Source organism: Balearica regulorum, chromosome 4, assembly GCF_011004875.1.
Source record: "Balearica regulorum gibbericeps isolate bBalReg1 chromosome 4, bBalReg1.pri, whole genome shotgun sequence".
NCBI lineage: Eukaryota > Metazoa > Chordata > Aves > Gruiformes > Gruidae > Balearica > Balearica regulorum.
The window spans coordinates 80,743,804-80,754,595 of NC_046187.1; the positions used below are offsets into that span (position 1 = coordinate 80,743,804).

The 10,792-nt window shown below is 60.0% G+C and overlaps 1 protein-coding gene across 1 annotated transcript; it reads right to left on the bottom strand.

Annotated features, from left to right (window-relative positions):
- Positions 1 to 200: 200 nt before the first annotated feature.
- On the bottom strand, positions 201 to 10,543 carry LOC142601579 (homeobox protein EMX1-like). The gene is made up of 3 exons (XM_075750766.1): positions 9,941 to 10,543; positions 7,341 to 7,525; positions 201 to 942 (listed from the first exon to the last, which is right to left on the bottom strand). Exons 1-3 carry the CDS (start codon positions 10,302 to 10,304, stop codon positions 775 to 777), a joined length of 717 nt encoding a protein of 238 aa, XP_075606881.1. The 5' UTR covers positions 10,305 to 10,543; the 3' UTR covers positions 201 to 774.
- Positions 10,544 to 10,792: the final 249 nt, after the last annotated feature.

The window sequence follows — 10,792 nt, forward strand, 5'->3', positions numbered from 1 at the left end:
GGCCATCCTCATCCCCCCAGCACCCGCCACGACGGGATCGCCGAGCTCCCCTGGGCCCCATCCCTCCCTGGTGACACCCAGTCGTGCCCCCCCCCCGCCCCCCCAGCAGGACACCGACGTCCCCCCGGCCGTTCAACCGGTGATGGGAGAGGGGGACGGTCCCCTTGCGTCCCCCCCCTCCACCAAGGCAACCAGACAGGTTTCCAGCGCATTTTGCTTTTTATTACCACGCAGTAACACACACTACAGCTGCTGACTACCTACGACAGGGAACGCACGCACACAGGCACAAAAATAAAAGAATAAATTAAAATAAAACTGTGTAAAAAAAAAACAAACGACAGAGAAAAGGAGGGAGGCAGAAAAAAAAAAAGGTGGAAAATAAAAAGGAAAATGAAAAAGGGGTTGGGTACATTGAGCTTCTAGGTAGGACGTTTTTATTTGATCTCATGGCTGACGGACGGCTTCCAGCGCGGAGGAGGATGCGCGGTCGCGTCCCGGGGCCGCGGGCGCCCTGGCAGCCTCCTCTTCCTCCTCGGCTCGGCGGCGGGAGCTTCCCGAAAAGCACCTCCGAGGGACGCCCCGGGCGGCGGGGGGGGGACGGGGTGCAGGTCCCCGGTCAGGCTGGGCGCCCCAGAGGAAAGGCAGCAGGCGGTGGGCGGCGGCGGTGGCTTCGGCGACGTCCCTAGAGTTCGTTTGGTGATGCCGCCTGTGTCCCCCCTTCCTCCCCCGGGTTCCTCTCCATGGTGGCTGCACCAGGAGCCTGTCCCTGCCTTAGTCGTTGGAGGTGACGTCGATGTCTTCTCCGCTCGACTGCTTGGTGGCGAGGCGCCATCGGTTGATGTGGTGGGAACCTTTCTTCTTCTGATCCGAGTCGGGTCCTTCCTCCTCCAGCTTCTGCCGTTTGTATTTCGTCCTCCTGTTCTGGAACCACACTTTCACCTGGGGGAGAAGGAGAGACGGGCGCTCGCGGGGGTCCTGGCACAGCTGGCCCCGGTGAAGGATGGTGCTGCAACCAGGCAGCAAACTCAGTTTTCCTCAGAGACCAGCAAAAAAGAAGTCCCTGTCCCCCCAGGAGTGCTCCCACGGCCACCCTGCCCTGCCTCAGTTTCCCTTCCGTCTGCAGCAAGGTGGGATGGGGGGATGCCAACACAGCAGGTTGCAGGGCGTGGGGTGCTGCCACCTCCCAGCTCCGCTTTGCTGCACATCCCGACCTTGGAACAACCCAAGATGGGTGAAGGACACTCAATCACACCTCAGACACACCAGCAGGCACATGGGACCCTCCTTACAGCACCCTAACCTGGTGCCCATCACCCTGGTGTCTGGGCTGTGCCCCGATCGGCACGGCGGGAGCAGCTAAACCCAGCACCATTTCATTTGGTCACTGGTGTCAGGACGCCATGGGCACATAATTTACCACATGTAGGTTTCAGGAAACCTTTTCCACCATGATGGTGGTCAAACACTGTCCCAGGAGGCCGGAGAGGCAGCGGGGTCTCCATCCTTGGAGACAGCACTCTCCTCACCTGCCCGAGGCCCCGAGCATCCTGCTCCAACCCCACCCACCTTCCTGCCAGTGCCGGGAGCAGGGCCCATGGCAGGGGCTGGACACAGCAGCACGGACACGGCGATCGGTTTGGGATGCTGAAAGCACCCACGTGGTCAGGGGTGTGGGATGCTGCGCAGCCGGGGATGCAGGGATGCTGCACCCGGGGATGTGGCACGTTGCAGGCAGCAGTGCGGGATGCTGCCCTGGGGGATGCGGGATGCTGTAGACAGGGATGCGGGATGCTGCAGGCAGTGCCATGGGATGCTGCAGCTGGGCATGCGGGATGCTGTAGATGGGGATGCGGGATGCTGTAGAGGGGGATGCAGGATGCTGTAGATGGGGATGCGGGATGCTGTAGATGGGGATGCGGGATGCTGTAGATGGGGATGCGGGATGCTGTAGATGGGGATGCGGGATGCTGTAGATGGGGATGCGGGATGCTGTAGACAGGGATGCGGGATGCTGTAGACGGGGATGCGGGATGCTGTAGATGGGGATGCGGGATGCTGTAGACGGGGATGTGGGATGCTGTAGATGGGGATGTGGGATGCTGTAGACGGGGATGCGGGATGCTGTAGACGGGGATGCGGGATGCTGTAGATGGGGATGCGGGATGCTGTAGATGGGGATGCGGGATGCTGTAGATGGGGATGTGGGATGCTGTAGACGGGGATGCGGGATGCTGTAGATGGGGATGCGGGATGCTGCAGGCAGCGGTGCAGGATGCTGCCTGGCTTTCCCAGCCCCGCAGGACACTAGGTGCCGCTGCTCGGCCACCGCTGCCAGCCCGGCACAGGCCAGGCTGGAGCATTTCCCCACTTGCAGGTGGTGAGGTGCCCGCAGCCCCCCCAGCAGCCACTGCCGCACCTCATCCCCTGGGACTCTCATCCCCTTGCCCCCTCCTCCTTCGGCATTAATTGCAGGCAAGGCTTGCTTTCTGCTCTGGAGCCTTTCGCAGCAAGGCGAAGGCCAGCGTTCACACCTCGTTGCATTCCCCAGGTGAGCAAAACCCTTGCAGGGTGCCGTGCAGCCAGTGCCGTGCGAGCCCTTGACTTTACGGCGTGCTTAGTCTATTGAAACAGCGGCTTTATGGCACCGGTATATATTATAACCTCCCCGCCCTGGACTCAAACCATTTGCTTTCCTAGCTTTGGGGCATTTCTGGAACAATACTGAGCTGGTGCCTTTCATTCAACAACTGCAAAGCACTTTGCAAACTTTAATTAAAGCTCTCAGCCCTCTGGGAGCAGGGAAGTTGCCTTATCCCTAAATTATAGAAGGGGAAACTAAGGCATAAAGCAATTAAGATGCTTGAGTGAGGCTCTGTGGAAATCAGGGGTGGGTGTGAAGCGGCTCCCACATGTAAAGCCTTTCCTCCCCAGCTTGGTTCAGCTCAGAGAAACCCAGCCGGGTACGGCCGTCTTCTGCAGGATGAGGCTCCCCTGCGCTTCCCGACTGTTTTGGCTGCGGGAATGGGGATGTCGCCAGGCTGGATGGGCTCTCCGACCCCTCCGATACCATATCCCTCGCTCCAACAGGCCAGAAGCCACAATGAGAGAAGTGTGAGAACCTCACAGTGGGCAACGGGGGGATAAGCTGCCCCCTACGACGCCTCATCCTGACTCCGAGAGTAATTGGTTTAAACCCCCAAGCTCAGGGGGTTTTCATCCCTTCCCAAACCCTCACCGCATTAACCGTTGTCATGCCGGGTGTTTGTGCATCTGACCGGTGCGATGCTCTCGGGTTCCCTGCCAACCCATTCCCCGGGACCGGCCCTGCCCTCCAGGGTCACCAGTGTCCCTGCGTTCCTGCTGCGGGATGGGGACGGTCCCTGGACGACAGCTCCTGCATCCCGGTCCTGCCTCTGTGCACAGCTCCCGTCCACTGCTTTGCCTGCGCAGGCAACGTGTCCCCCCCCCGCCATGCAACACCCTGCGGGCCGCTGCGTCCACCCAGGTATCACACTCTGCTTCGGGGACGCCGACAGCACCCGGACAAGCGGCTCTGCCCGAAAGGTGACGTTGCCATCACCAAGCTGGGGACAATTAAAATCCGGTGGCTTCGTGTGCGGCTCCCCTGGACAACAACTGTCTGGCCCCCAGTGACGGCAGGGCTGGTCCCTCTCAGACACGGTGACACCGCTTGTGCCGTGTTGTCACCCGAATGTGCCACCACCTCCAAGGGCCGCGGAGCTCCCCAGGCATCAGCACTGCACCCTCGCCTACACTCGCGCTCCCAGCCAGGACTTTTCTTCTAAAAACACCCCAAACTTTTCAGAGCTTTTTTTTGGGGGACAGTCCTCAGCAGAGGACCGCTGCCAGCCCTGGGAGGCTCAGCCCCAGTGGAACACAGGGTGACCAGCACACCCGGCTGGGCAGCATGGCCGCTCCCCGGCTGTATCTGCGACGCGCATCTTTCCCCTCCTGCGACTCCCAGGCATTCGCTCGGTTAATTATTACCGCTCCCGCCAGAGCAGCCACGATGCCCGGTCGGCCCTGACCCACCGACCGGGGCTGCTGTACCTCCATCCCTGCACTCACGGTGCTGGGAGGGGATGGTGGGATGTACGGCGTCTCCGTAATCACCCCAAACCGGGAGGGGATGGTGGGATGTACGGCATCTCCATAATCACCCCAAACCGGGAGGGGATGGTGGGATGTACGGCATCTCCGTAATCACCCCAAACCGGGAGGGGATGGTGGGATGTACGGCGTCTCCGTAATCACCCCAAACCGGGAGGGGATGGTGGGATGTACGGCGTCTCCGTAATCACCCCAGATCTCCCCCTCAGCAGGAGCCAGGGTGAAGCCTTCGCTTTGGGAAGGCAGATTTGAGACCCCGAGTGGGGTTTGCACCACGTGCCACTGGGGCTGGAGACGCTGTGCCCAGACGGCCAGGCTGCGTTGTGCAAAATTAACTCAGGGAAATAATTATTTCCCAGCCCAGCGCATTTCACTGGGAGGTGAAGCGACCTGACGCCACCAGAGACGGGCACAGCAGTGCCCAGCACGACTGCAGCACGCAGCGTGGTACCCTCACCTCCTCCCCGCTCCCCACCTACCCGGCACACGCGTCCCACCCCCGGCACGCCGGCCCCGGTGCACCCACGCTGCCTGGCACCCCCGCGGCACGCCGACCGCCAGGCTCGTTATGCCATCCGGCTCAAACACACCATGTCCCCCCTCTGCGTCATCCCGTCATCCCCCCGCAGCCCCCGCAGAGCCCTCCCTACTCCAGCCTCATCCCACTTACTAAACACTTGCGTTTGCTTTGGGACCCTGCCCTGCTGCTGGATTTTCTCCCATTCCTTTTTTTTTTTTTTGTTATTGTTGTTGCTGCTGTTGCGTGGACCTGTCTTATCCCAGACTAACGCAGCGCCTTGGTAGGGGAAAGGATGGGAAGGGGTTAAACACCTCCCCCCTGCCCCACCCGATATCCCAAGGCATTTCCTGATGCTGCGCAGGTACCCTTACCCTTTTCACCTTCCCCCTGGGCTGCTCCAGGTGTTGCTCCCTGGGCTGGGGGACCCGGAGCGGGCACAGCCCAAAGGGCGAAACTCCCTTTTCCAGGGGGGAAAAGCAGCTGGGAGGTAGGGCCAGGCACAGCCATAACCGGCAGCCCCTTCTCGGAGCGGCTAATCCCACTCGAAAATAATAAACCACACCCGGCCGTGGGTTTGGACGTGGGGCTGGGTATCTGCGGTGGGTGAAAACACGTCTGTGTCACCCAGCGTCACACCGGGGATGCGTGTCACCAAGGACGGGGGGTGGTTTTCCACAGGAGGTTTGGGGGGGGGGGGATTCATCACTGGAATAGTAGTAGTAATAAATAATAATAATAATGATGATGATGATAATAATAATAATAATAATAATACCTGCTTTTGGCACAGCCGCCGGTCAGGCTGGCTTTCCCACCCTGGCAGTGCCGGTACGGTGATGCCCATCCCGTACCGCATCCCTCTGTTCATTGGGGTAATTTCCCTCCAGGTAATTAAAAGAAGATTTTTAAAAAAACATATTCTATTTCTAAAGCAACAAAGCCGAAGGGGAAAAAGTCTTCGCTGACACCCTGCAGGCCTCCCTGCAAACCACCGCCGCTGCCGGTCCCAAGCCTGATCCTCTTTCCCTGCCCGCGATGCCCGGCCGGAGCCGTGGGGCTGCGGGAAGGACGGAACCGGCCCCGGCCCCGCAAACGCCTCCCGCCGCGACCCGCGCTCGCTCCCTGCCCGCAGGTGATGAATTGCCTTGTGCCCAGCGGCTGCAGCAGCTTTCCAAAAACATGGCAATACTATATTACAAAACACGCTGCAGCGCATGAAAATATGTATATCTATATTGCCTCTCTCTAAATGCCCACCCAGATTTAGGGACGGATGCCTCTGCTTTTTCCCCAATAAATTGCATTATTGCATTGAGGCTCGGGGCAACGATGCAAAATCCGAGGGACTCGCTGAGCTCCCCCTCGGGCATCTCGCAGCTGCCCTTTCCGCCCAGGCAAGTTGCTGTTTGTTCTTTGACCTTTTGGGTTTGTTTTGGAGGGTTTTTTTTGTTTTGTTTTTGGGGTTTTTTTGTTTTTGTTTTTTGTGGTTTGTTTTTTTTTTTTTCCCCTTTAACATCATTTTCAGCCCAGAGCGGTGACAGAAGCAGCAAGGGAAGGACCTGAGCTGGGGTGCAAGCTACTGCCGTGCCGTGGGAGCCGCGGGACTGGGGGGGTCGGGATAACATCGGCATCAGCGTACAAACGGCCTCTGGATTTTGTGGGCTCGGTCCGTCCTCCCCACTATCCGCACCTGCGGTTTCCCGCTGTCCCCACGACAGTGACATTTTCCTCCCAGTAACTCCCCTCTCGCAGAGATGCATTTGGAGCTTTTGCTTGGCAGAGTCTGGGCGAGGATGAGCCAGGCTGGTACCAGGAACACCCACGGCTCCAGCTTTATTTTCCAATTGAATTAAAGGATAAAATTTAAATTAATTCAGAATATAGGCCAAACTACCTAGCCAGAATTTGGAGAAAACTTTCTCCATCGACTCAGTTACTGAATATGATGGGAAATAGCGTGCCTTCGCCCGGAGCATTTGGGAATAGCTGCTCACCAGGACACCGGGCTTGGACACGCGCAGAGATGCTCAGCCCCGACCGCCCTGTTTTCCCCTAGCACCGTACGCTTTTCCATTTCCTCTCATCCCTACGGTCCTCCTGGGTCTCATCATTTCTAAATGCTTGTGAAACGTCTTTTCTAAAAATCCGAAAGTTGCAGCTGAAATAAACGCCCTCCGGCAGGCCCCCATCTTTGCATCCATCCTGACTTTCGGGCACCGCGGTGTTTGTGTACAACACCAAAGCAGCACAACCGAGGCCCATTTTTACAGCTCTCCAGGCAAAGGTATCATGCTGCTGCTCCTTTTTTAACTGAATTTTTAAAAAATCGTATATTGCTCTCAGGGAAAACACCCCAAGCAAGCAAGACATAACACTGGAAAACCGCTCTGGAGAGCGGCACGACGCGAGACCTGCGTTCCCAGCCTCAAGCCCCGGCAAGGACGACCGACCGTAAGGACCAAACGCTGCCACAAAAAAAAAAAAAAAAAAAACCCCAACCCCAAAGGCACCCTGAGCCCACGCGAATCTGCACGGTTCAGCCACAGTTTCCACGCGGGATTCCTGCACAAACCCAGCTGGGATTTTGCGAAGCGCAGCCCCAAAATCGCCGCCCGATGCCGAGCTGCTCCCACCGGCGGGCAGACGGACGGACGGACGGACGGCTGAGGGGTGGGCAGGCGAGTACCTGGGTCTCGGAGAGGCTGAGGCTGCTGGCCAGCTGCTTGCGCTCGGCACCCACCACGTAGTGGTTCTTCTCGAAGGCCCGCTCCAGTCGCAGGAGCTGTGACGGCGAGAAGGCGGTGCGGATGCGCTTGGGTTTCCGGGCGAAGGGGCCGTGGAGGAGCAGGCTCTCCTGGGACACCTCGCTCCCTGCGGACAGAGAGCCGGAGTCAGGGTCCCGCGCTGACACCCCCGGTCCCCCACAGCTCCCCCTCTGTGGGACTAGGGGGGGTGTGGGGGAGACCAGGGAGGACAGATAAGGGGGTACTGGGGGGCCCTGGGCACCTTCCCCAACCCAAACTTGCAGCTCTCACCCCCCCGGCCCTGCGGTGCGGTGGCCGTGCTGCTTCCCCGGCTGCCCTCGGTCCCTTGGTGGGGCTGGACGCGGGGACAACGGGAGGGGAAGAGAAAGGAGAGCGACGGAAAGAGAGGGAGAAGGGATGGATGGGGAGAGCAGGAGGAAGAGGAAAGAAAAAGAGGGAGAAGGGAGAGGCAGAGGAAAAACAAAGAGAAAGAGAAAAAGAGGAGAAAAAAAGAGGAGAAAGAGAGGCAGCCTAAGAAAGTGGCAGGAGGAAAAAGAGACAGAAAGGGAGAAGAGAGAAAGAAAGAAATAAAAATAAGACAGAAAGAAAGACAAGAAGGAAAAGAGAAAGAGAGAGAAAGAGAGAAAGAGACAGAGAGAGAGAGAAAGAAAGAAAGAAAGAGAAAGAACGAAGTGACGACAGAAAAACAAGTGAAGAAAGAAAAGGCCCGACAGCAGGAAGGGAAGAAGGACGGGAGGGAAGAGCAGAGCAGGCAGGTGAGGGCAGGCAGGGCACCCGAGGAGGCTCCGGGCGGGAGCGGGGACCCCGCGCAGCCCCGGCCCGAGTCGCTCCCGGGACGGGACCGGGATGGGGCCGGGATGGGGCCGGGATGGGGCCGGGGCCGGGGCGGCCGGTCGGGGCGGTGGGGGCCGGGCCGGAGCCGTGTCCCGGCGGGCCGGTGCCCCCGGGCGCCGCCGGTAACGGCCGCAGTCCCCGGCGGAGCCGCCGTAGCCCGGAGCCAGGCGAGGGGTTGGTGCCGAGCAGATAACCCTAATCTGGGCTCCTCCGGGCCGGGCCGGCCCCCGGGCCCCCCGGGCATCGCGGCGGGGACAGCGGGGACAGCGAGACGGGGGACGGAGAGGACATGGAAAGGAAAGGGGAAAGGAAAGGGGAAAGGAAAGGGGAAAGGAAAAAGAAGGAAAGGAAAAAGAAGGGAAAGGGAAGGAAAAAGAAGGGAAAGGGAAGGAAAAAGAAGGGGAAGGAAAGGAAAGGGAAGGGAAGGGAAGGGAAGGGAAGGGAAGGGAAGGAAAGGAAAGGAAAGGAAAGGAAAGGAAAGGGAAGGGAAGGGAAGGGAAGGGAAGGAAAGGAAAGGAAAGGAAAGGAAAGGAAAGGAAAGGAAAGGAAAGGAAAGGAAAGGAAAGGAAAGGAAAGGAAAGGAAAGGAAAGGAAAGGAAAGGAAAGGAAAGGAAAGGAAAGGAAAGGAAAGGAAAGGAGAAAGTGACAGAACACAGGCAGAGAAAGGAAACGAAAGAGGAAAATAAGAAAGGGAGAGAGAGAAAAGAAGAGAAAGAAAAGAAAGATAAAGGAAAGAGAGACATAGTAGCAGAAAGAAAGAAAGAAGGAAGGAAAGAAGGAAGGAAAGAGAAAGAAAGAAAAAGAAAGAAGGAAAGAAAGAAGGAAAGAAAGAAAAAGAAAGAAAGAAAGAGAAAGAAAGAGAAAGAAAGAAAGAAAGAAAGAAAGAAAGAAAGAAAGAAAGAAAGAAAGAAAGAAAGAAAGAAAGAAAGAAAGAAAGAAAGAAAGAAAGAAAGAAAGAAAGAAAGAAAGAAAGAAAGAAAGAAAGAGAAAGAAAAAGAAAAAGAAAGAAATGTAGAGAACAGCTATACAGTCGATCACAATCTCGCTGTGCAGCCGAGATCCGCCGCAGTCTTTCCCTTCGTTCCCGGGAAGCCGAAACCCCAACTCCCGGCTCCGCCAGCCGCGGGGCCGCGTAGAGAGGCGGCTGCGCCGGTTCCGTCCCCGGGAGCCCCGCGGTGCCCGGCCGGGACCCCGCTCTGGCCGAGGCGGAGCTGCCGCGGGGCTGCCCCGGCCCCCGCCGCCCACCCACCCACCGCACCGCCCGCGGACGGCGGCTCTGCCCGGCCACGGCACCGGCACCGGGGCTGCGGCTGCGGGAGCGCACCGGCACCGGGCGTGCAAATGCACTGAGCACCGGGTGTGGAAACGCATCGGCACCGGGCGTGCAAACGCACTCCGGCACCGGGCGTGCAAAGGCGCTCAGCGCCGGGGCGTAAACGCGCTCGGCACCGGTGTGCGAAACGCCCGGAGCACCGGGCCGTGCGTGCAGGCACCGCAGCAACAGGTTTTGCCTGCGGGTCTCCCTCGGCCTCCCCCCCCGGTTAACGGGCCCCGGGGCGGGGGGACGCGGCCGCCCGGTGCTGGGCAGGGCAGGCTGCAGCCCTCGCTCCGCGCCTCTCCGCGCCTCTCCGCGCCTCTCCGCGCCCCGGCAGGACCAAAACGCCGGGCGGCGATGCCCGCAGCTCACCTTGGAAGCGGTGCCCGAAGAAGCGGTTCCGCAGCACCCAGGGGTAGAAGTTGAGGGGGTCGCGGTGCTGCGGCCCGAAGAAGGAATGGGGGTGCGGCAGCGCCGAGCCCCCCAGCTGGTGGGGACCCACGGGCAACGCCGGGTGCCCCACGGCCTCGGGGAAGACGAGCTCGGCGCTACCGTAGAGAGCCCGGCCGGCGGCGGCGGCGGCGCCCTGGAAGCCGGGGGCGAAGGCGGCGGCGTCGGCGGCGGGGCCGGGGTAGCCGAGGGCGGCGGGGCGAGGGGGCTCCTCGGGGCTGAGGTGGGTGTCCTTGCCCACCAGAGACTCGATGGTGAAGCAGCGCTTCGCAGACGGTTGGAACATGGTTTGAGCCGGGAGGGAGGGGGGGGGGGGGCCGGGAGCGGGGCTGTTCCTCCGGGTGCGCGCGTGTGTGTGTGTGTGTGTGTGTGCGTGTGCAAGAAACCTCCCCCTGGGCAGCGCGCACACACACACACACACACACACACACGCACACGCCCGGCCGCCCACCCGCGGGCGCCCACGCACCCGCAAGCCCCGGGCAGCCGGTACAAATACGGCCGGTACCTGGCGGGGCCCGGGGAGGGGGCGGCCTCACCTGCTCGGGCCGGGGCCGGGGCCGGGCGGGCAGGGGGAGGCAGGGGCAGGCAGGGCAGGCAGGAGAGGCAGGGCAGGCAGGGGGGGGAAGGCAGGGCAGACAGGGGGAGGCAGGGGAGGCAGAGAGCGCCCGAAAAACTGGACTGGAGCCGCTCCCGCAGCCGCGCCGCGAAGTTGTGGGAGAGGGGCTCCGGCTGCGGGGTTTTTTTTTTCTTCTTCTTCTTAAAAAAAAAAAA

Excerpts from the sequence above, each read along its gene's own strand:
- LOC142601579 (XM_075750766.1), bottom strand. The coding sequence starts at position 10,304 with ATGTTCCAACCGTCTGCGAAGCGCTGCTTCACCATCGAGTCTCTGGTG. Across the intron at positions 7,526-9,940 it reads CTTCGGGCACCGCTTCCAAG|GGAGCGAGGTGTCCCAGGAG; the intron begins GTGAGCTGCGGG and ends CTCTGTCCGCAG. Across the intron at positions 943-7,340 it reads TCAGCCTCTCCGAGACCCAG|GTGAAAGTGTGGTTCCAGAA; the intron begins GTACTCGCCTGC and ends CTTCTCCCCCAG.